Genomic DNA, 22,820 nt, shown 5'->3' on the forward strand with positions numbered 1-22,820 from the left:
ATTACCATGACACCTCTATCCAAGACCCCCCACAGGGAAGGCCGTACAGTCCTGTACGAAACACGGCACCTAAAAAAAACCTCCCGAGAGGGACCACCGCTTCAGACACACCACCTAAAACCAAAAATAGATGACACTGAGGCCGCCCTCGCCACAAAAGTTCTTACAGCAGATGAGCAATCGAAGAAGAAGACCTAATTTTGGATAACTGACCAAGCTCTCAAAGGGGAGCTCGTCAAATCCCTGTTCGCAACAGGATAAAGCACAATCCGCCTAGGCCTGAAGAAGAATAAGTGCACCCAAAAGAAAAGGATTAGATCTGCAAAGAACATTACAGCATAGGAACAGGCCCTTCAGCCCACCAAGCCAGCGCCGATCCAGATTCCTTATTTAGACCTACTACTTATTGCCCAAGCGATCTGTATCCCTCCATTCCCCACCTGTTCATGTGTCTTATCAAAATACATTTTAAACATTGCTATCGTGTCTGCCTGCACCACCTCCACTGGTAACGCATCACCCTCTGCGTGATAAACTTGCCCCGCACATCTCCCCTAAACTTTCCCCCTCTCACCTTGAATCTGTGCCCCCTTGTAATTGAGTCTTCCACCCTGGGAAAAAGCTTCCGACTCATCATCCTGCCTATACCTCTCGTAATTTTGTAGACTTCAATCAGATCTCCCCTTAGCCTCCGTCTTTCCAAGAAAAACAATCCTAATTTGTTCAGCTTCTCATAGCTAACACCCTCCAGAGCAGGCAACATCCTGGTAAACCTTCTTTGCACTCTTTCCAAAGCATCCTCGCCCTTCTGGTAGTGTGGTGACCAGAACTGCATGCAATATTCTAAATGTGGCCCAACTAAAGTTTTATACAACTGTAACATGACCTGCCAATTCTTGTATTCAATGCCCCGGCCAATGAAGGCAAGCATGTGTATGCCTTCTTGACCACCTTATCCACCTGTATTGCCATGTTCATGGAACTATGGTCCAGAACACCCAGGTCCCTCTGTATGTCAATGCTCCTAAGGGTTCTGCCATTTACTGTATAATTCATACCTGAATTTGATCTTCTAAAATGCATCACCTTGCATTTTTTCGGATTGAATTCCAGCTACAATTTCTTTGCACAACTCTCCAATCTATCTATATTCTACTCTATTCTCTGACAGTCCCCTTCACTATCTGCAAATCCACCAATCTCAGTGTCATCTGCAAACTTGCTAATCAGACCATCTACATTTTCCTCCAGATCATTAATATATATTACAAACAGCAGTGGTCCCAGCCCTGATCCCTGTGGAACACCACTAGTTACAGATCTCCGTTCTGAAAAACTCCCCTCTAATGTTACTCTGTGTCTCCTGTTGCCAAGCCAGTTCTTTATCCATCTAGCGAGAACATCCCAAATCCCATGCAACTTTACCTTTTGTACCAGTCTGCCATGAGGGACCTTGTCAAATGCCTTACTAAAGTCCACGTAGATGACATCCACAGCCTTTCCCTTATCAAGTAATTTTATCACCACCTCAAAAAAGTCTTATCAAGTTGGTAAGACATGACCTTCCCCACACAAAACCATGTTGCCTATCACTAACAAGTCCGTTCACTTCCAAATGTGAATAAATCCTGTCCTTCAGTTTCTCCTCCAACAGCTTCACTATTGATGTCAAACTCACCGGCCTATAATTACCTGGATTATCCCTGCTTCCCTTCTTAATTCAAGGGACAACATTGGCTTTTCTCCAGTCCTCTGGAACCTCGCCTGTGGTCAAAGATGTTGCAAAGATATCTGTTAAGGCCCCAGCTCTTTCCTCTCTGACTACGGCGGACCTTCCTCGAACAGAGTGAGGACAAAACTAACCTTACCACTCACACCCTCGACCCCTCACCCCACTCGGCTCAGCTTACCCTCCTCACAAGGTTGCAAAAGGGTGAAACTGTGCACAATCCCACATACAATACCCAGCTTAACATGATACAACCTTATTAATTTAGGATAATTGATGGTGTAAGACGTCACTCCCAAGGAATTCACTTCCTTGCAAGCAGATAGAATAACAACATTAGCAGACAACATCATGGTTATCAACAAGTAAAGTCCAGGATCACAACAGGAAAACGAGGTCGTCATCAGGATAAAAGATAAAAGTTCTCAAACTCGGCCGGGAACCACTCCACCATCTCACTGGAGACACCATGCTCCGCCTCATCCACATCCACTTCCCTCAAGCTGGACGACAGGCAAGGCAACAGGACCTCAACCGTGCAGAGGTGGGCTTCCACCAAAGACGGTGCTCTCTCTGTCGCAAGAGCCTCCTCGTGCGTTGCCCTTCATAAAGTCACCTCGCAACACCTGGACCTGACATCCCACATCACGGAGTCGTGTCATTCAGACGGATTAACTTCATCGCTGGCAGTCATCATCCACCGGTGAACACCATACCATCAGGGCAGGAATCCTCCAGAAGCTGCAACACCAATGACAGAATCCTCGCTGACTCATGGCAGCTGGATCCCCCCCCCCACCCAACTTCTTCCAGCCGCCATGAGTCAGCGATGATTCAAGCCTTTCAACTTGACTTAATAAAGCTGAAACACTGACCAACAACTCTTGGTACATTACATTAACCATGCAGACCAGGAAAAGGCACAAAATAGATGTGCACAAGGATAAAAATAAGGATTGAAAGATGTGCAGAGCCAAATCTCGCAAAAACACAGCCACTCCTGTGCTCACATCACGTGATCCCCAACTCTATCATGGTTGAGTCTTAGGATGTTCCATCACCATGTTCAGTCATATTGTAGTACATGTAGAGCCCACAGTCAAATAATTAATTATCGCAAAGCAATTCTGTATTTTTTTGGCTTTCTAATGTTTTAAGTAGTATTATCCATTTGTTTTTGAGTTGGAACAGATAAGCATTGAGAATGATCAAGTAGGCTACCCGAATGAAAGGCATTACACCATCCCAAAAGAAATTTCACAGCTCATTGGCATATTAAGTTTTTTTGTGGAAACTGAAGTTTGTAACTTTTTACTAAACAGAATATTTCCAAAAATTCTTCACAGCCAATAAGTAAGAAAGTGATTTTCTGCTCCATTTCATAATGTTTGAAACAAATAACATCAATGTTGTGAAGAGGTTTCATTTAATATCTTATGTCCCTCAGTAATATTACTAAAATTCTTTTTAAGTGCTGAAACCAAAATTAGTAAAGGTTCAGTACAACTTCTTCTGGAGAGGCAAGAGTGTGCCAGTATAATAGCATGTTCGAGATTTGTAAGTTTGTTTTTTTTAATTCCAGGAGGATGAATTGGAGGCACAAGTCTCATTTCTTCAAGGGCAACTGAATGACCTCGAAGCCATGTGTAAATTCTGTGCTAAGATGATGAATGTGCACATATGTAAGTATCGGTTGTATTATTCCTGGGCAAAAAATCCTACTATTGCACACAACATATTGATGCTTGTATTAATGCACATATTTAGTTGTTATTCTCAGCAACTGCCACCTATTTTTTGTTCTCCATTTATTTTGCAAATTAATCAATTATCACATTTCTCACTATATTAGTTTGAGACCAAATTTAATCAGTAGGATATCAAAGCTAAAATTTCAGCTCACGAAGCTCAGGCAGCAAGATATTGTGGTGCGTATAGGCACCAACAATATAAGTTATAAATGTGATGAGGTCCTCCAAACTGAATTTATTGAGTTAGGAGTTAAACTAAGAAGTAGGACCTCAAATGTGGCAATTCTTAGTGGTAGCTTAGTGGTAAAAACTGGGCGGCATGGACAAGTTGGGCCGAAGGGCCTGTTTCCGTGCTGTAAATCTCTTTGACTCTGTAACTCTATCCAGGTGAATGCTCTGAGAACCTGGGTTTGAATCCCACCAATGCAAATGCTGTAATTTGTATTCAACTTTTTTTAAATCTGGAATTAAAAGTCTAATAACCATTGTTGATTGGTGTAAAAAAGACATCTGGTTCACTATTGTCCTTTAGCGAATGAAATCTGCCATCCTTACCTGGTTTGGCCTGACTCCAGGCCCACAACAATGTGGTTGACTCCCCACACAGCAACGTCCACATCCCATGAATTAATTTTAAAAAGGGCTGGGATTATGTCAGGCCCTGATCAAAGAGCCAGAGGAAATCCCCATTAGTTCTGTGACGGACTTTATTGACCCCATTGAGCCTTCCCCATGTTTGAGGTTCCCAGTGGCGAAGGTTTAGCCTGCCAAGAGCTGCTGGCCAATCAGAGTCTGGCAGCTTGTCATTGCTATCAGCAGTAACCGTGTCTACTGGCAGCGCTGTATCCGCCTGAGATTGAGGAACGCGGTTTTCTCAGGCTTTCGGTGAGAGAAGGCAGGATGCAGATCACGGGATACTGGTCGCAGGAGAGAAGGCAGTAGAGGCAGTTGAAGGCAAGGTTAAGCTTTGTGATGTCAGGGTGGTCACCTCTCCCACTGTCCATAACTTTGGTTTGAGGTCACTTTTTATTTATCTCATGCTGGAAGCCATTTGTAGATAAAAGGGGTACGCAGGGCACAAGAAAGATTCCTGCTATGTTTATTGAGTCTAGAAACCTTAATTCGAGTAGCACAATAGTTGTGATCTTTATCACTACCTTGTCTTGGTCCCTGACACCTTGCAATTATTTGTTATTTTCTCCAGAGAGAAAGAATGCTGCACCAATTAATCCCATAAGAGTTTATACAATATAAAAAAATATTCCTTAAAGGTTGCTATTCCCTCCATTTCCCCCTTTGCGAAGGGAATATCTTTGTTGATTTGTCACATTTCCACACCACAAGCTGAATTTCCAAATTTCCTGATTAAGTATCGCAAGTACGAAACTGAAGCTACTAGGTTTAGTAATACCAGACCTCTTGTATTACCAAACATAAGAGTTTGCATCCTCAATAAGGGAGTTTGACTGACTTGTATACTAATTCATACCAGGCCCGTTTTCCTAACCTGAATTTCCTGTCACATTTCTTCATTCTGCTGGACCATTTTAATCGGGTGATTTTTCCATGGGACCATGACCATTCTCCCACTTGGTACTCAAATGGCCTGCTGACTTTTTAAGCATATTAGGCTGCAAAGTCATTTGATTTTTTTGGGATGTGTTCCACCCTTGACTCTAACCATTTCTGGTTAACCCAGGAGTAGGGTGAGAGGTAGAGTGTGCAGGTGGGCAGATGATCTCATTTGAAATAAAAACAGAAAATGCTGGAAATACATGGTAAGTCAGTCAGCATCTATAAAGTAAGCTCTGACAAATGATCTCAGCCTGAAACAGCATCCTATTTTGTTTGGGTTTTCAAGTTCTGATGGACCCATTGTGTGGTTACTGCATTTTCTGTTTTTACTACGATAGATTTCCATTATTGAACAGTAATAAATTTTTGAAATGGCCTGGGTGATTATTATGTTTCTTTGATTTATGAGCGTGGACTTACAATTCACTTGAGTGTGCTGTACTCCATTTATGTCTCATGGCTAGTGTTCAAAGAGCATTCTGTTTGTATTTATTTGCTTGAATACAAGAATTTACATTTTATAATTTATAGGTGCACTCGTTTTGTAAAGCAGAAATGTTGAACATGTCATTTACAAGTTTTGAAAGAACTTTTCATGAACCAATAAAACAAAAACAGAAAAATAAATTAGATTTCAGTATATTAAATACAGGTATCCGGTATTGAGATAGGTTCAAAAGAACAAGTATGCATAATTCAGTACAAACAGAAAATTCAAAACATTCTATAAACCAGCTTGTTTGTGTTCTGATTTTTAATCATGGTGCGATAAATTCTGCACAGAATTCTTTGTGTGTAGGATAATCAATGTGTGCAGAATAATCAATCCTCTATGAGCATAACATACAAGTATAAAATTCACCCAATTTGAAGAAGATACAAGTAAAAGAAAATTGAAAGATGAGTATCAATACCTACAGTATAGTCAGTATAGTGGGTTACCTGGGTTCAAATGCAATTTCAATTGATGAAAATCCGAGTTTGTTGACCGTACTATATGTGGAATAGATTTGGGCAGTTTCGAGTTAGTTCCTGGGGATGTTGAGTCACCACCACGAACTGAAAATAATTTTGCACTAATTAGTGATATACTTCAAACAGATTAGGTTAATATGGTTAGTTATGCTAGAGAAGAAAGAAAATGCTGCATTAGTAGAGTAACAGGTGCCCTTCCAGAATTGACTTGAGGTACTTTGTTGGGCCAAATAGGGCAACTGTTACTGTGCACCTAGCTGATCTGGGAGTGACTCTGGAAACCTGACATGGAATTCCCAAATTCATTTACATTAATGAGTACAAATTGCTTTTTCCAAAAAGGGAATGCATATTAAATTACAGTAACAGTAGATAAAACTGCAGTAACTTTAAACAGGCACCCAGAAATTGATAAATTGGTCAATGGGGGCAGTGGAGATTGACAGCTAAATATAGAAACAGTGAAGCAATTAAGTGACTGATTTTGAGACTGATATTGTTTAGTCTGGAGGGGCAGATGTTAAAAAAAACAACTGTGATGAAAGATTCAGTAGTAATATATGTGGATTATTGCATTCTGCAGAAAATATAAGTCAGGTTTTACATTGTTTATAGGTCAGGAATATAAAACAAAACCTGTCAGCTATTATCGAATCATAGAATTTACAGTGCAGAAGGAGGCCACCAGGCCCATCGAGTCTGCACCGGCTCTTGGAAAGAGCACCCTACCCAAGCCCACACGTCCACCCTATCCCCACCCTATTAACCAGGTTCTCTTGAGCTAAAGAAAGAGTGAGTTTATTAGTTAATAAAACTTGAGAGAGAAAAATAATTGTCATAACCCCCACGAGGACCGCCACCATTGATCTCCCTGTGAGACTCGTGAAGGACGAGCTCCCCCGATTGGGGGCAGAGGCCACCCGCCTGGACTATGAATATAAAGGCTGGGCCAAGGCAGGTGAGGTTCATTCTCCTAGCAAGGACTGTACTGGGAGCAATATGAGGCTGTTTAGCACAGGGCTAAATCGCTGGCTTTGAAAGCAGACAAAGGCAGGTCAGCAGCACGGTTCAATTCCCGTAACAGCCTCCCCGAATAGGCGCCGGAATGTGGCGACTAGGGGCTTTTCACAGTAATTTCATTTGAAGCCTACTCGTGACAAGCAATTTTCATTTCATTTCATGTACTGCTTTGAACAGAACTGTGTAAATAGTTAATAAATTGATGTTCACTTATCACCGGGGTCTTTGCGTTACTTAAGTAATAAAATGCAATACATGCGCACGTGCAATCACACAGATTAGAAATAAGTGAGTCCAAAACTGAAAGTTTAAAAAAGGATCCGTCTTTGGCTTGTCTGTGAGGAACCGATGATGATAGTTTGCGGTATTAAGTTGTGCGATTCTGGTGGCGCTGACTTCAGCAGTGGAACAATTGGTTTGGAAATTCTTGGGGCGGGCTTCTCCGTTCGCCAACGCCGAAATTGCGTTCGGCAATCGGCTGGAGAATCCCCGTTCACAACCGAATCGGGAGCGGTGCCGCTTTTGCGATGTTCTGCCCCCTCCAAAGCGGCTTACCCGCAGAGTACGCCACATGCCGTATCGATGCCCACCCCCCCAATGCTCCAGCCGAGTTCCCGACGATGTCGGTCGCGTGTGGTCTCATCCATCGGTAACTCGGCGTGGCGGCTGCGGACTCAGTCCAGCGCCACTGCAGTCGGGGAGGGCCGATCTGCGAGCATAGGGGACTTTGCCAGGGGCTGGGGACACTGTTGGAGGGTGGTCCAGGGTGCGCAAGCCGGCCAAAGGGGGGGGGGCACTACTTCGCAGGCCAGGTCCGCAAGTGGCTGGCACCATGTTGAAGGGCGCTATTGCTGCAGGCTGCCGCCGTGCGCATGTGCGGCCACGGAACCGGCAATTCTCCGGGCCGTATCGGCAGCTAGAGCCAGGTGCTCTATGCTGCCTTGATGCTAGGCCCCCAGCCAAATGGAGGATCGGTGGCCATTTTACACCATTATTTCTGTCGTAAAACGCCACCGTTCCCATGCCGGTGTGGGGACGTAGCCTCAAAATCAGAGTATCCAGCCCTTGGTTCTGCAGGTTAACTGAAATGAGTTGTTCAGTTTCCTTTTCGGCTGTGACTTTGCTAACTCGTGACATGCTTCCAGCAATCAGAGCGAGAAAGACTTTTTTTTTAACCTGAAAGCGCTGGGATGCCAAATGGGTGTTCTTCAGCTGTAACCTCACAGCACATGCTAACACATTAGAACTGTAGCAGCGGATTAGCACACATTTAGCAGGATTGCAATTGGTTTTTAACCCCTTTTATTGGGTATTCCTGGAAAGGGGAAACACAAACATGCCTTTCACCCAGAAACTGCTTTCTTTCAACTCACATCATGTCCACAGTCTGGGATATAACTCACAGGAGATGATTTCTGCTCAGATGGTAATATGTCTCCAATATCTCCACAGGAGATTACAATACAGTTTTTGCATTACTTCTTTTCCATTGAAGTGTCACTGTCTGAAGTTTCTTGGCACCCTCCAGGTGCGACATTCCATGGCCTCTTTTAGGACTGAGTAAAATCCACACAGGAGTTTTCCAGACAGTCACTGAATTATATTCTCAGACTTTACATTATTAACCATCTTTTGTCCTTCTTTCAAGAGCACAGGTCTTACTTAAAAGTTTATTATGCACATATGTAATTTGAGGCTATGGTCCATTGCGATGACATTAGTGAATTGTGGATTAGGCTTCAGGGGACAAATGGCCTTCTACTCCTATTTCTTATGTTTTTCGGATCTCCAACTCGCCAGCATTAAATGGTTGTCCTCATCTTTCTTCTATGCCTTTGTGAACAACCAGTTTACTTTTCCTTCAGTATTACAACTTCATCTTTTATAATGAACTACTTTAAAACATTGAGCACCTCCCAGCCAAGTGAGCTCCAGAATAAACTCTCGAAGCAAGCATTTTATTTACCAGTAATTTTATTTACCACTAAATCAAACAACCCACCACAATCCATGCCTCATATTATCAGCACTAAATTGGCTAGAATTGAAACACCAGAGTCTTTCAATATCGCAACCTGGAAAATAAAACCCACAGCCCATTGTTTATTAACCGTCGTTATTGACAGAAAGGAGAGTTTGTTGTCTCTTCTCTCAAACAGGACAATTTCAACTATTCAAAGTACCAACTAAGTTTCTATTGAAGTTAGGATTATGGGCAAGGGATTATATCATATAATTTCTGAAGGCAAGATCCCTGTTTCTAGACTTTTACATGCTGCAGAAATTGTCTGTCACTTGACCATAAAACAGATGCCTCAGATGCTAGCTCCAGTGCCGATTCAGTATCCATTTTTAAATGTCGCTCCGATCTCTATCTCCGAAACGGTACTAATTATGGCCTCGCCGGGAAATTTCCCACTGAGACCCTGAATCGAACCAGAGTCCTGGTAGATAGTGTGGTGTTTTTCAGCACACTCCTCCCGGAACTCTGTTCCGATTTAGTTCGATAGTGCCCCATGTTTCTGAGGAACAGGTTAAGCGCAGCTGTAGTTTCCAGAGGTTGTTTGCAAATCAGAGTTAAAGAAACCTTTCCCAGAAACTGTACCAACAAGACATAGGAAACAAACAAATACTATCTGTGTTTGTGGTTGAAGAAGATTCTGCAAGTACTATGGTAAACTGAAATTATTAGGCTGACATGCCTGTTGATGTGCCTATTTTCCTGTTTCCCAAGGCCAAAGCAAGTACTTAACCGATATCTTTATTGGTATTCAACTGAGTGACCAGTTAATTAACGGCAGCATCAGCTGTAGGAAAACTGACATCTTTGTATTCTATAAACCCATTAGGATTGGTTTTATTGAGTGGAGTGCAATATTTGATTGATCTCTGTAGGAAAAAGAACTGTAATGTGCATTCAAATCAATAACACACTTACAAATTAAGACCTTATATAATTACTATATATTCCAGCAGATAGTTCCTTTGTGACCTACACTCTGGAATTATATTCTGTTCTTGTTCTTGTTTCTCTAGTCTATCTCCAAATTGTCATTTGCAAAAGAGAGTTCCAAAACTGATGTTTTGGAGGAATGATATTATCATGTTCAGTCAATTTCAGAAGTTGGACTATAATGATTTGAGCCTTCAGTTTAACAACGCCATAATGCTGATCTGCATTATGTTGTGCATTATTGCTTTCACTCTCAGCTTGATCTTCACGTTAAGAATGGGATGTGAATATGGGCTTTCTCTTGTATACCCAACATTCAAGTGGCATTGTATGCAATTAATTCAACCATTTTAAGGAAGAATGTGCCTCCCAGGCCCTGGTGAAAAAGGAGGTAATTCAGACGTTAGAAGGGGTTAAATTTGATAAGTTGAAGGTATTGGGTAGAATGTTTGTCCTTAAAGTGGATAAGGGAAGGAATTGGTGGAATGTCGAAGTTCCAGAAGAAAGGTCAGGGAAGGAAGGGAACAAGCGAAAGTCCGCCAGCGAGTGCTGTTGTGAGTCCAACAGGAGGAAAGATGGCAGGTGTTGGTTTGTTGGGTGGGGCTGCTCCCATTGCGGTTGGTACTCCGATCGAGGTGGTATCAGGGGAGTTTGACAGGCTGTTCGCCAAGCATTTAGAGGTGCTTCGATGGGAGATGACAACTTCGCTCAAAGAGTGGGTGGGGGAGGCTCTTGCCCCGATAAAGGCTATATTGACGAAGACGTCGGTTGAGCAAGGAGAGACGATGAAGGGGGTGGAAGACATGGAGAACATAGCGACCAGTTCACCTCGACGGGTGAGGAGCTACGGAGGTTGGCGGCGGTCAATAAAGGGCTAAAAGCCAAAGTTGAGGACCTGGAAAACAGGTCCAGGTGACAGAATTTGAGGATCATGGTCTTGCCAAGGGGGTGGAGGGCCGGAAGCCGACTGGGTACTTTGTGGGCATCTTCCATGCTAGCAAACATAGGTTGGCTAGTGAATGGGAGTGGTGTGGAGAGGGACCACGGTCGATGGAGCCTTCGGGCAGGTTTCAATGGACCTGGTTGGTGAGAATGTTGGGGAAGGGGATCGATACTGGGTGAGGCGTTTGCAAGAGGAAGTGGAAGGGGGGATTCTGGGATGGGAAAGGGTGGGGGTTGGCGGTAGCAAAAGGATGGGGCAGGTCCAGCCAGATGAGCGGGGTTTGGAGTAATGGTGATAGCAGATAGGAAGGGCGGAGGTGGCTGAGAGACCCCCGGTCAGAATGGTGACGTGGAACATGCGAGGGTTGGGGGGGGGGACCGGTGAAGAGAGCGAGAGTTTTCGCGCACTTGAAGAGTTTGAAAGCTGGTGTGATGCTGCAAAATATCCATCTGAGGGTGAAGGACCAGATGAGGCTTGGGAAGGATTGGGTGAGCCAGGTGTTTTGTTCAGGATTTCGTAGTAGGGCCCAGGGAGGGTGGCGATTTTGAGTGGGTGAGCGAGTGAGGGTCCAGATGGAGATGGTGGTGGCGGATCAGGGGGGCAGGAATGTGATTGTAACGGATGCACTGGAGGGGAGTTTGGTGCCGTTGTTTACCGTATATGCCCCCAATTGGGATGATGCAAGGTTCGTAAACAAAATGCTGGCTACCATCCCGAATCTGGATACCCATCAGTAGATATTGGGGGGGGGGGGGGAGGATTGGAACACAGTGCTGGAACCGAGGGTGGACAGGTCCCAGCTGCGCTCGCTGATCCTGTCGTGGGGTGAGGCGAACAACAGCGTTGGCTGGGCTTATGGAGATGGGGGTGGTTGATCTGAGGAGATTTTTACACCCGAGGGATCGGGAGTATTTGGTTTTTTCGCCGGTGCACAAGGTGTTCTCAAGGATTGACATTTTTATGGTGGGGAAGGCATTGTTGGCTGGAGTTAAGAGACAGAGTATTCAGCAATTGTGATTTTGGATCATATTCCACATTGGATGGATGTGGTACTGGAGAAGAGGTTAGCTCTGAAGCCAGGGTGGAGGATGGATGTGGGGTTGTTGGCGAACCAGAGTTTCTGTGATAGGATGGCGAAGGTGATTGAGGAGTATGTGGGGTTCAATTGTGTGGGAGCCATCTCGCCATCGATGGTGTGATAGGCATTGATGGCAGTGGTGAGGGGTGATGATTTCATTTAAGGTCCCAGGTGGATAGTGAGGAGAGGGAGGAACGCCAATGGTTGATAGCAGAAATATTGGAAGTGGACGGGAATTACAAAGAGGATCCGGATCCAGGGCTCAGGCAAAGAGGAAGGAGTTGCAGGCGAGGTTTGGCCTGCTGTCCAAGGGGAAAGCGGTGCGTCAACTGAGAAGGGTGAAGGGGGGCGTCTGCGAGTATGGGGAAAAGGCAGGTCCTATGTTGGCTGGTCAGCTCCACAGACAAGCTGCCGCGAAGGAGGTGGTTTGCGATAGGACAGGGGAGTTGGTGGTAGCCCCAGAATAAGGTGTCTATGGGGTTTTATAGGAACTTGTATAAGTCGGAGACACCAGACGATGAGCTGGAAATGAGGGAGATTATGGGGAGGTTAGAGTGCCCGAGGTTCGGTGAAATGGAGAAGGCGGGGCTGGAGGAATCGATGGGGGTAGAGCTGGTGAGGGCAGCAATCGGGAAGATGCAGGTGGGGAAGGCGGTGGTGCCCGATGGGTTCCCGGTGGAATTTTCAGGAAATTTAATAATAAGCTGGTATCGTGGCTGGTGGAAATGTTTGAGGATGCGATGGTTAGGGGGGTTTTGCTGAAAACGATGGGACATGCCTCAATCTTGTTGCTGCTAAAGAACGATAAGGTCTCTGTGGAGTGTGGGTAATATCGGCCCATATCTCTCCTGAATGTGAATGCCAAGATATTGGCAAAGGTGCTGGTATCAGGGTTGGCGGTGTGCCTTCCGAGGTTGATTAGGGAGGATCAGACTGGGTTCATTAGGGGCAGACAGTTGTCATCGAATATGAGATGTTTCTGAATGTGGTGCTTTCTCCGGCAGAGGGAAGAGAGTTGGAGGTGGTGGTGGCATTAGATGCGGAGAAGGCATTTGATCAAGTGGGAGTGGAGTTATCTGGAGAATTTTGGGATTGGGCCTAAATTTGTGGCATGGGTGAAGTTGCAGTATAATGAGCTGATGCTGAACGTGCGCACATTATGAATTCAGGGTATTTTTCATTGCACCAAGGAATCGGGGAATGAGGCAAGGGTACCCCATGTCTCTCCTTTTACGTTGGTGATAGAGCCCTTGGCCATTGCACTGAGGAGTTTATCTGAAAAGGAAGAATGTCCAGTGTTATGGGAGGAATGGCACCATGATTTGCTTGTTTGGAAACCGGTGCAGACATAATGGACCAAATAGCCTTCTTCTGTGCTCTTCTGTTTTCATATCCTTCGTGGTCTTTCTCCCTATCTTTCTAATTTATTCCAGTCACAAAAGCCTCTTAGATATCTGAACTTCTACAATTCTGGCTCCTTGAACACCCCCAGTTTTAATTGCTCCACCATTGGTGGTCCCCAGCTACCTGTACCTGAATCTCTGAAATTCTCTTTCTTGATTGGAGGGAGGCAAATGTTGTACCCTGTTCAAGAAAGGGAATCGGGAAATCCCTGGGAGTTACATACCAGTCAGTCTTACGTCTGATGAGCAATATACTGGAAAGGATTCTGAGACATAGGGGGCGGGATTCTCCCAACAGGAGTCTATGTGCCGACACCGGAGTAAAACACTCCGGATTTTACTCCGCTGTCGGCACCCGTTCCCAGGCCCCTATTCTGGGGCCTCCGTGGGGCTGGCAGGGGCGTGGCACGATTTGCAGGGGCGGGGCCTCGGCGTGGCACCTTAGGTCCCGCGCATGCGCAGTTGGGCAGGCGCCAACTAGCGCATGCGCAGTGGCCGTCCTCTCCCAGGCCGCGCCTCACAACAATGGCGCAGGGCTATAACATTGCCGGCGGAGGAAAGGAAGCCCGCCGACAGAGAGGCCGGCCCGCCGGTCAGTGGGCCCCAATCGCGGGCCAGACCCCTTCGGAGGCCACCCCCCCCTCACCCCCCCCCCCGGGTGAAGGAGCACTCCTCCCCACCCCGAGTGTTCCCGCAGAGTTCCCGCCGGCAGCGACCAGGGGTGAACGGCGCCAGCGGGACTCTGTCGTGTCGGAGCGGCCGCTCGGCCCATCCGGGCCGGAGAATCAGCCTCGCCGATTCCAGCGGCCGGTGCCACGCCAAACGCGCCAGCGCAAATGGCGCCGATTCTTTGCACCTCGGAGAATCGTGCGCTGCCGTCGTGGCGCGGTTGCTCCGATTCTCCGGTGTGGGGCGCGGAGAATCGCCCCCAGGATTTATGATTATTTAGAAAAACATAGTTTGATTAAAGATAGTCGGCATGGCTTTGTGAGGGGCAGGTCATGCTTCACAAGCCTCAATGAATTCTTTGAGGATGTGATGAGACACATTGATGAAGGTCGGGCAGTGGATGTGGTGTATATAGATTTCAGTAAGGCATTTGATAAGGTTCCCCAAGGTAGGCTCATTCAGAAAGTCAGGCGGCATGGGTTACAGGGGAATTTGGCAGTCTGGATACAGAATTGGCTGGCCGAAAGAAGACAGCAAGTGGTAGTGGATGGAAAGTATTCCGCCCGGAGGTCGATTGGATTGGATTGGATTGGATTTGGTTATTGTCACGTGGACCGAGGTACAGTGAAAGGTATTTTTCTGCGAGCAGCTCAACAAATCATTAAGTACATGAGAAGAAAAGGGAATAAAAGAAGATACATAATAGGGAGGTTTAGCATTAAATTGTAAAAGATTAGAACGATTATAAGTTAAGTAAAAAGTGGATCTGTTTGTGAGAGCTCGCAGAGACTCGCCTCACTACGACGCCATCTTGGCAAAGTTTGACCAGTGGTGTCCCGCAGGGATCTGTTCTGGGACCTCTGCTCTTTGTGGTTTTTATAAATGACTTGGATGAGCAAGTGGAAGGGTGGGTTAGTAAGTTTGCCGATGACACGAAGGTTGGTGGAGTTGTAGGTAGTGTCAAGGGCTGTTGCAGGTTACAACAGGACATTGATAGGATACATGCATAGATACATAGAAGAAAGGAGCAGGAGGAGGCCTTCATTGGCCGGGGCATTGAGTATAAGAATTGGCAAGTCATGTTGCAGCTGTATAGAATCTTAGTTAGGCCACACTTGAAGTATAGTGTTCAATTCTGGTCGCCACACTACCAGAAGGATGTGGAGGCTTTAGAGAGGGTGCAGAAGAGATTTACCAGAATGTTGCCTGGTATGGAGGGCATTAGCTATGAGGAGCAGTTGAATAAACTCGGTTTGTTCTCACTGGAATGAAGGAGGTTGAGGGGAGACCTGATAGAGGTCTACAAAATTATGAGGAGCATAGACAGAGTGGATAGTCAGAGGCTTTTCCCCAGGGTAGAGGGGTCAATTACTAGGGGGCATAGGTTTAAGGTGAGAGGGGCAAGGTTTAGAGTAGATGTACGAGGCAAGTTTTTTACGCAGAGGGTAGTGTGTGCCTGGAACTCGCTACCGGAGGAGGTGGTGGAAGCAGGGACGATAGTGACATTTAAGGGGCATCTTGACAAATACATGAATAGGATGGGAATAGAGGGATACGGACCCAGGAAGTGTAGAAGATTGTAGTTTAGTCGGGCAGCATGGTCGGCACGGGCTTGGAGGGCCGAAGGGCCTGTTCCTGTGCTGTACATTTCTTTGTTCTTTGTTCTTTTGGGCCTTTGAGCCTGCTCCGCCATTCATCACGATCATGGCTGATCATCCAACTCAATAGCCTAATCCTGCTTTAGCCCCATAGCATTTGATCCTATTCTCCCCAAGTGCTATATCCAGCCGCCTCTTGAATATATTGAAAGTTTTAGCATCAACTACTTCCTGTGGTAATGAATTCCACAGGCTCACCACTCTTTGTGTGAAGAAATGTCTCCTTATCTCTGTCCGAAATGATTTACCCTAAATCCTCAGGCTGTGACCCCTGGTTCTGGACACACCCATCATTGGTAACATCTTCCCTGCATCTACCCTGTCTAGTCCTGTTAGAATTTTATAAGTCTCTATGAGATTCCCCCCCCTCATTCGTCTGAATTCCAGCGAGAACAATCCCAACCTAGTCAATCTCTCCTCGTATGACAGTCCCGCCATCCCTGGAATCAGTCTGGTAAACCTTCGCTGCACTCCCTCAAGAGCAAGAACATCCTTCCTCAGAGAAGGAGACCAAAACTGCAGACAATACTCCCAAGTGTGGCCTCACCAAGGCCCTTTACAATTACAGCAACAACTCAACCTCTTGCAATGAAGGCCAACATACCATTAGTCTTCTTTACTGCCTGCTGCAACTGCATGCTTACCTTCAGCGAATGGTGCACAAGGACACCCAGGTCCCGCTGCACACTTCCCTCTCCCAATTTACAACCAGTCAGGTATTAATCTGCCTTCCTGTTTTTGCTTCCAAAATGAATAACCTCACACTTATCCAAATTATACTGTATCTGCCATTGGTTTGCCCACTTGCCCAACCTGTCCAGATCTTGCTGTAGGATCCCTGCATCCTCGTCACAATTCACCCTCCCACCTAATTTGGTATCATCTGCAAACTTTGAGATGTTATATTTTGTTCCCACAACCAAATCATTAATATATATTGTGAATATCTGGGGTCCCAGCACCGATCCCTGTGATACCCCACTGGTGACTGCCTGCCAATTTGAAAAGAACCCATTAATCCCTGCTCTTTGTTTCCTCTCTGCCAACTAGTTTTCCATCCACCTCAATACATTTCCCCCAATCCCATGCGCTTTAATTTTGCACAATAATCTCTTATTTGATAGGATGCAGAGCTGGGCTGAGAAGTGGCAGATGGAGTTCAACCTAGATAAATGTGAAGTGATTCATTTTAGAAGGTCGAATTTGAATGCTGAATACAGGGTTAAAGGCAAGATTCTTGGAAGTGTGGAGGAACAGAGGGATCTTGGGGTCCAAGTACATAGATCCCTCAACGTTGCCACCCAGGTTGATAGGGTTGTTAAGAAGGCATATGGTGTGTTGGCTTTCATTAACAGGGGATTGAGTTTAAGAGCCAAGAGGTTTTGCTGCAGCTTTATAAAACCCTGGTTAGACCACACTTGGAATATTTTGTCCAGTTCTGGTTGCCTCATTATAGAAAGGATGTGGATGCTTTGGAGAGGGTGCAGAGGAGATTTACCAGGTTGCTGCCTGGACTGGAGGGCATGTCTTATGAAGAAAGGTTGAGGGAGCTAGGGCTTTTCTCACTGGAGCAAAGAAGGAAGCGAGGTGACTTGATAAAGGTGTACAAGGTGATGAGAGGCATGGTAGAATGGATAGCCAGAGACTTTTCCCCAGGGCGGGAATGGCTGTCACAAGGGGACATAATTTTAAGGTGATTGGAGGAAGGTATTGGGGAGACGTCAGAGGTAGGTTCTTTACACAGAGAGTGGTGGGTGTGTTGAATGCACTGCCAGCGGAGGTGCTGGAGTCAGAGTCATTAGGGACATTCAAGCGACTCTTGGACAGGCACATGGAGAGCAGTAAATTTAAGGCGTTTAAGTTAGGTTGATCTTAGATTAGGATAAATGGTCGGCACAACACCATGGGCCGAAAGGTCTGTACTGTGCTGTAATGTTCTATGTTAACCTTTCCACCCCCAACTCTGTCCTCCTTAAAACCTGCCTCTCCAACCAAGTTTTTGGCAGTTTGCCTTATATTCCCATAAGTGACTCGGTGTTAAAATGTGCTTTATAATGCTCTTGTGCAGCACCTTTTAAGTGTTTCATTGAGTTAAAGGCACTATAGAACTTTGTAAGCCAATACCTCACTAATTACAAAAGATCTTTCTGTACAGTCATAATCCCTCACTTTTCCATATTAATCACGGTCTTTAGCAAACAAGTTAATTTATTTATAGATCAGATGAGGAACAATATATTATGAATGCCAAACCATCTCATGCAGTGATGTGTGTTAATGTTGCTTGAGGGCTGTGTTTATTATTGCCCCCCAAAAATCAGCATTTGTGTTATTTTTGTGGACCCAGCTGCATGTAAACCCTCTTTAGTCATCATCAGGCTTAACACCAATGGTAGTCCAAAATGTTGTGGATATAGCTGGTACTTGTTTAGTGAACTCTGTACTCCAGAAATACCAAGATTTTTTTGCTGTGAATTCTGAGCAGTTATACACTACTCCAATTGCTATCATTTCAAGGTATTCAGGAATTGGATGGACACTTGGGTTGTAATGAATATTGTAAATTTTGTATTTAAACACTGGGACAAAAAGCAACAATGCAGAGATGAAAAATTTCAAAAAAACAAGCATTGGATCGATGAGTAAAGTTCTGGGGGAGTGAGGAACAGAACTAAAAAATCAAAAATAAATTAGACTTTTTGAAGACCATGGAAAAGTATATGGAAAGGATTTATTTAGAAGTAGCTATGGCCCATCCAGGTCTTCCACGAAGAAGCGATCATCGCGAGATTGCCGTTCCGCTTGAATGTTTTCACACCTAGGTGCAGCTCCGCATTTCTGTTTGTCTTCTGAGCCAAGCTTCTCCAGAAATACATAGTACAGCGTCCCTTTTAGAACTCCCATCACAGCACTGTAATGCTGGGGAAAGACAGGACGTGCCTTCTTTTTATAGCACTAGCTGCCGTAAGGTAAGTTTAAATTTCTAATGTGAATGCTAGTGAATGGGTAAATGTTAATGAATGGATAAGGGGATGGGGTGGGTAGGGTGGACGAGGTAAGTAGGTAGGGTGGTAGGTGGGTAGAATGGCAGGTGAGTGAGGTAGTAGGTGTATAGGTAGTTAGAGTCTGACTGATGATCTAAATTATGGCTTGAGAAAAACGTACCAGAGATCATAATCATAAAATCCCTACAGTTCAGAAGGAAACGGGTTGGCCCATCGAGGCTGCACTGACCCTCCAAAAGAACACCCTGCCTCAGCCCACTCTGCTGTCCTAAGTCCGTATTCCCACTTGCACCAAATTCCCAAGTATTATGTAGGGAATTGTGAATGGGAAGACAATAATAGAAAAACAGAACTTTCTTTTAGGTAAACGATGAACGCTGTCACTCAGAATTATTTGGGTGTCCTTTGCTCAAATCACAGAATGTGAACATCTAGGTGCAGCAAGAAATTAGCAAGGCAAATAGTATGTTCGTCAACATTTCAAGAGAGTTGGGGTTTGAGTACAACAAAAGGTCTTGTTGCAATCATATAAAGCTGAGGTGAGATCATAACTAGCTCAGGTGAGATCATAACTAGAGTAGTGTGTACAATTTTGATTTATTTACCTAAAGAAGAATATATTTTCCTTGGAAGGGATGCAGTGAAGGTTCATTAGGTTGATTTCTAGAATAAGAGGGCTGTCCTATGAGGAACGATTGAGTAGAATGGGGTCATATAAGTTTGAAAGTATGCAGCTCTGATAATTCCTACAGGGCTTGACAGTGTAGATAAATCATAGTGCAGAAGGAGGCCATTTGGCCCATCAAGTCGGCACCGGCCCTTGGAAAGAGCGTCCCACTTGCCCCACACTCCACCCTATCCCTTTTATCCTCGAAACCCAGTAACCCCACCTAACCTTTTTGAACACTTAAGGACAATTTAGAATGGGCAATCCACCGAACCTGGACTGTGCGAGGAAACCAGAGCACCCGGAGGAAACCAGAGCACCCGGAGGAAACCCACGCAGACACGGGGAGAACGTGCAGACTCCGCACAGACAGTGACCCAGGCCGGGAATAGAACCTGGGACCCTGGAGCTGTGAAGCAACTGTGCTAACCACTAGGTTACCATGCTGCCTTCTATATTAAGAGCAGTCTCCCCTGTTGCTCAATCAAACACTTCAGCGCAGGTCCAACTCATTATGTCATAATTAACATTTGTTATGTTACGGATACAAATGTACATTAATTGGTCAGTTTCTTGGTGGATGTCTGTCTCGTTTTAGGAGAACACAACGTTCAGGAACTTGGCTCTTGGGGTACTAGGAGTGTCTTCATGTACTCTGGTCAGTGTTACATCTGGCGAAACCAGTCAGAAACTTGTGTGGGTGATTCTGTCATAACAGATTCTGTAATTTTGTATAAATTGAACATGGTGAAAAGCGAGATGTTTGCGATCCAGGCAAGAGGTCAGGGGAAGAGACTGGGAGAGCTGCTGCGTAGGAGGATAGGGAAGAGCTTTTGATATCTGGGAATCCAGGTGGCCCAAGAATGGGAGGTACTGCACAAGTTAAACCTATCCCGGTTGGTAGAACAAATAGAAGGGGACTTTAAGGGATGGGACATGCTCCCGCTATCACTGGGGGGGAGGATGACAGATCGTGAAAATGACGGTCCTCCCCAGATTTCTGTTTGCCTTTCAGTGCCTCCCCATCTTCATCCCTAAGGCCTTTTTCAAGCGGGTGAATGAGATTATTTTGGACTTTGTGTGGGCGGGTAAAACCCCGCGAGTGAAGAATGTGTTGCTGGAGCACAGTCGGGAGGAGGGTATGTTGGCGCTGCCAAACGTCTGTAATTACTACTGGGCGGCTAATATAGCCATGATTAGGAAGAGGGTAGTGGGGGAGGGGTCGGCATGGGAGCGGATGGAGGCGGCGTCATGTAAAGACACCAGTTTGGGAGCACTGATAACGGCACCTCTTCCGTTCTCGCCGGCCCGATACTCCACAAGTCCGGTGGTGGTGGCGGCTCTGAGAATTTGGGGGCAATGGAGGAGACATAAGAGAGTGGAGGGAGCATCGATTTAGACCCTGATTTATAATAACCATAAGTTTGTACCGGTTAGGCTAGATGGCGGGCAGGAATTAGAAGGATGGGGGATCTATTTATAGATGGGAGCTTTCCCAGTTTGAAAGCCTTGGAGGATAAATTTAAACTGCCAGCAGGGAATGGTTTTAGGTATTTGCAGGTGCGAGACTTCCTGAGAAAACAGGGGCAGGCCTTTCCGCTGCTGCCGCCACGGGGGATACAGGATAGAGTAGTCTCCAGTACCTGGGTGGGAGAGGGGACAGTATTGGATATTTACCAGGAGCTTTCGGAGGCGGAGGAAACCCCGGTGGAGGAGCTCAAGGGCAAGTGGGAGGACGAGCTAGGAGGAGAGACAGAGGCGGGTCTGTGGGCGGACGCCCTAGGCAGGGTTAATACCTCCTCATCATGTGCCAGGCTTAGCCTGGTACAATTTAAGGTAGTTCACCGGGCACACATGACAGCGGCTCCTCAGTAAATGTCCTCAAGACCACATCAGATGGTTATACTGGCAGATACTCCAATTTCTAATGGTATGTTGATTTAGGTTTAAGTGATACTGCAGTGTCCTTATCCACTTCCATCTTAGTAATGTTCCTATTTAATTTCGGATCGACCTCAAATCATTGCTGGTCTGCTTGTACTGCTAGAACGCCAAGCTTACATTCCTTAAGCTGACTTGGCAATTTGGTATTTGGTGAGTCTTCAGTTGGATCACTTAGCTGGCAAACACTGTAGACTTTGCAGTATTTTTCTTGGTGCACTTTTATGCTGATGAAGGTTGGCATGACCAACGTGCCTTTGCAATGTGACCAACTTTACCACAATTTTTGCATTTGTTCTCCTTGCTCCAATAATCTCCAGCTATTTGTTCCACTTGGACGAGGCGATGACATGGTAGGTTCTTGGTGGGACTATTTTTCCCATACTCCATCTGATGGACTTTAGCTGGAACTTCAATCAGCGAAGCTTCCCTCATAGCAAGTTCCATAGACGTTGCCATATAGCAGATTTTAGGGTTAATGTGACTTCAGTCAACAATTTCCTTTGGATGGCTTCATTCCTGAGGCCACAAACTAATCGGTCGCAAAGTATATCATCCACAGTCTGGCCAATTTCGCAGTACTTTGCTGGCTTTCGCAGTACTTTGGTTTTCGCAGTGATACAACAAATTATGAAATATTTCCCCTTGTGCACAACGGTGAAAGCACAATCTTTCAGTTACTAATAGTGGGCGAGGAGAGAACTGCTCTTGCAAGAAGGTCATTTACTCATCATATGACTTGTCTCCAGGTTTAGCTGGATGGACTAAATTCTGTAGCAACATGAATATTTTCTCCCAACTCAGCTGAGAAAGGTCGCAGTATTGCAGGTCTGCTGGTGTCTGAGTGGCTTTAAGAAATGTTGTCTCCTCTTCATTAAACGTGTCCATGGCACCTTTTCTTCCCATGTTTTTGGATTGCAGCTCCCTGATCTGTGCTACTCAGCCTTCACTCTGTCTTCCCCGCCGTTTCTTTCCTCTCTGTTTAAAGCAGACCATCTTGCAGTGCACAAGCAGTCTAGCTGTTTCTTTGCCTCACTATCAATTCCCGGTGATGCGACCATCAATTCACACGAGACGATTAGTAGAAGTGAACAGTGGTTTTAATAAGCTAGATCTGTGCCTGCCTGCGACTGCTCTGTACTGAGTGCCGCCTACATGCTGCAGATCTATATACCACCCCCGAGGGGGCGGAGCCACAGGCGGAGCCCACAAGGGCATCATACAATACAATACAGTGGTGAATTGTAGCAGCAATATGTTCACCACATTCACCCTCTGTTAAAAATTGAAGTCCAGCGGGGGTGAAATGGGCTCACAGATCGGGTCTGTCCGGCGCCTTGATCGTTCTCTGTGATCGCCTCAGCTCCGGCTTCGCTGTGGGCACGGGTGTTGGGCTCGTTGACTCCGGGAGCGTGTCGGCTGGAGCTTTATCACGGTGGGTCGGGGAGGGGCG

General features: G+C 45.6%; 1 protein-coding gene across 1 annotated transcript in view; it reads left to right on the forward strand.

The window, feature by feature from the left end:
- tbc1d5 (TBC1 domain family, member 5) overlaps positions 1-22,820 on the forward strand; it is a 783,418-nt gene that overhangs the window by 703,019 nt on the left and 57,579 nt on the right. Inside the window, exon 22 of the mRNA XM_072508754.1 lies at positions 3,312-3,411. Coding sequence (XP_072364855.1) covers positions 3,312-3,411 — 100 coding nt within the window. The remainder of the gene's footprint in view (positions 1-3,311; positions 3,412-22,820) is intronic.

Source organism: Scyliorhinus torazame, chromosome 6 (genome assembly GCF_047496885.1).
Source record: "Scyliorhinus torazame isolate Kashiwa2021f chromosome 6, sScyTor2.1, whole genome shotgun sequence".
In the NCBI taxonomy this organism is placed as follows: Eukaryota; Metazoa; Chordata; class Chondrichthyes; order Carcharhiniformes; family Scyliorhinidae; genus Scyliorhinus; species Scyliorhinus torazame.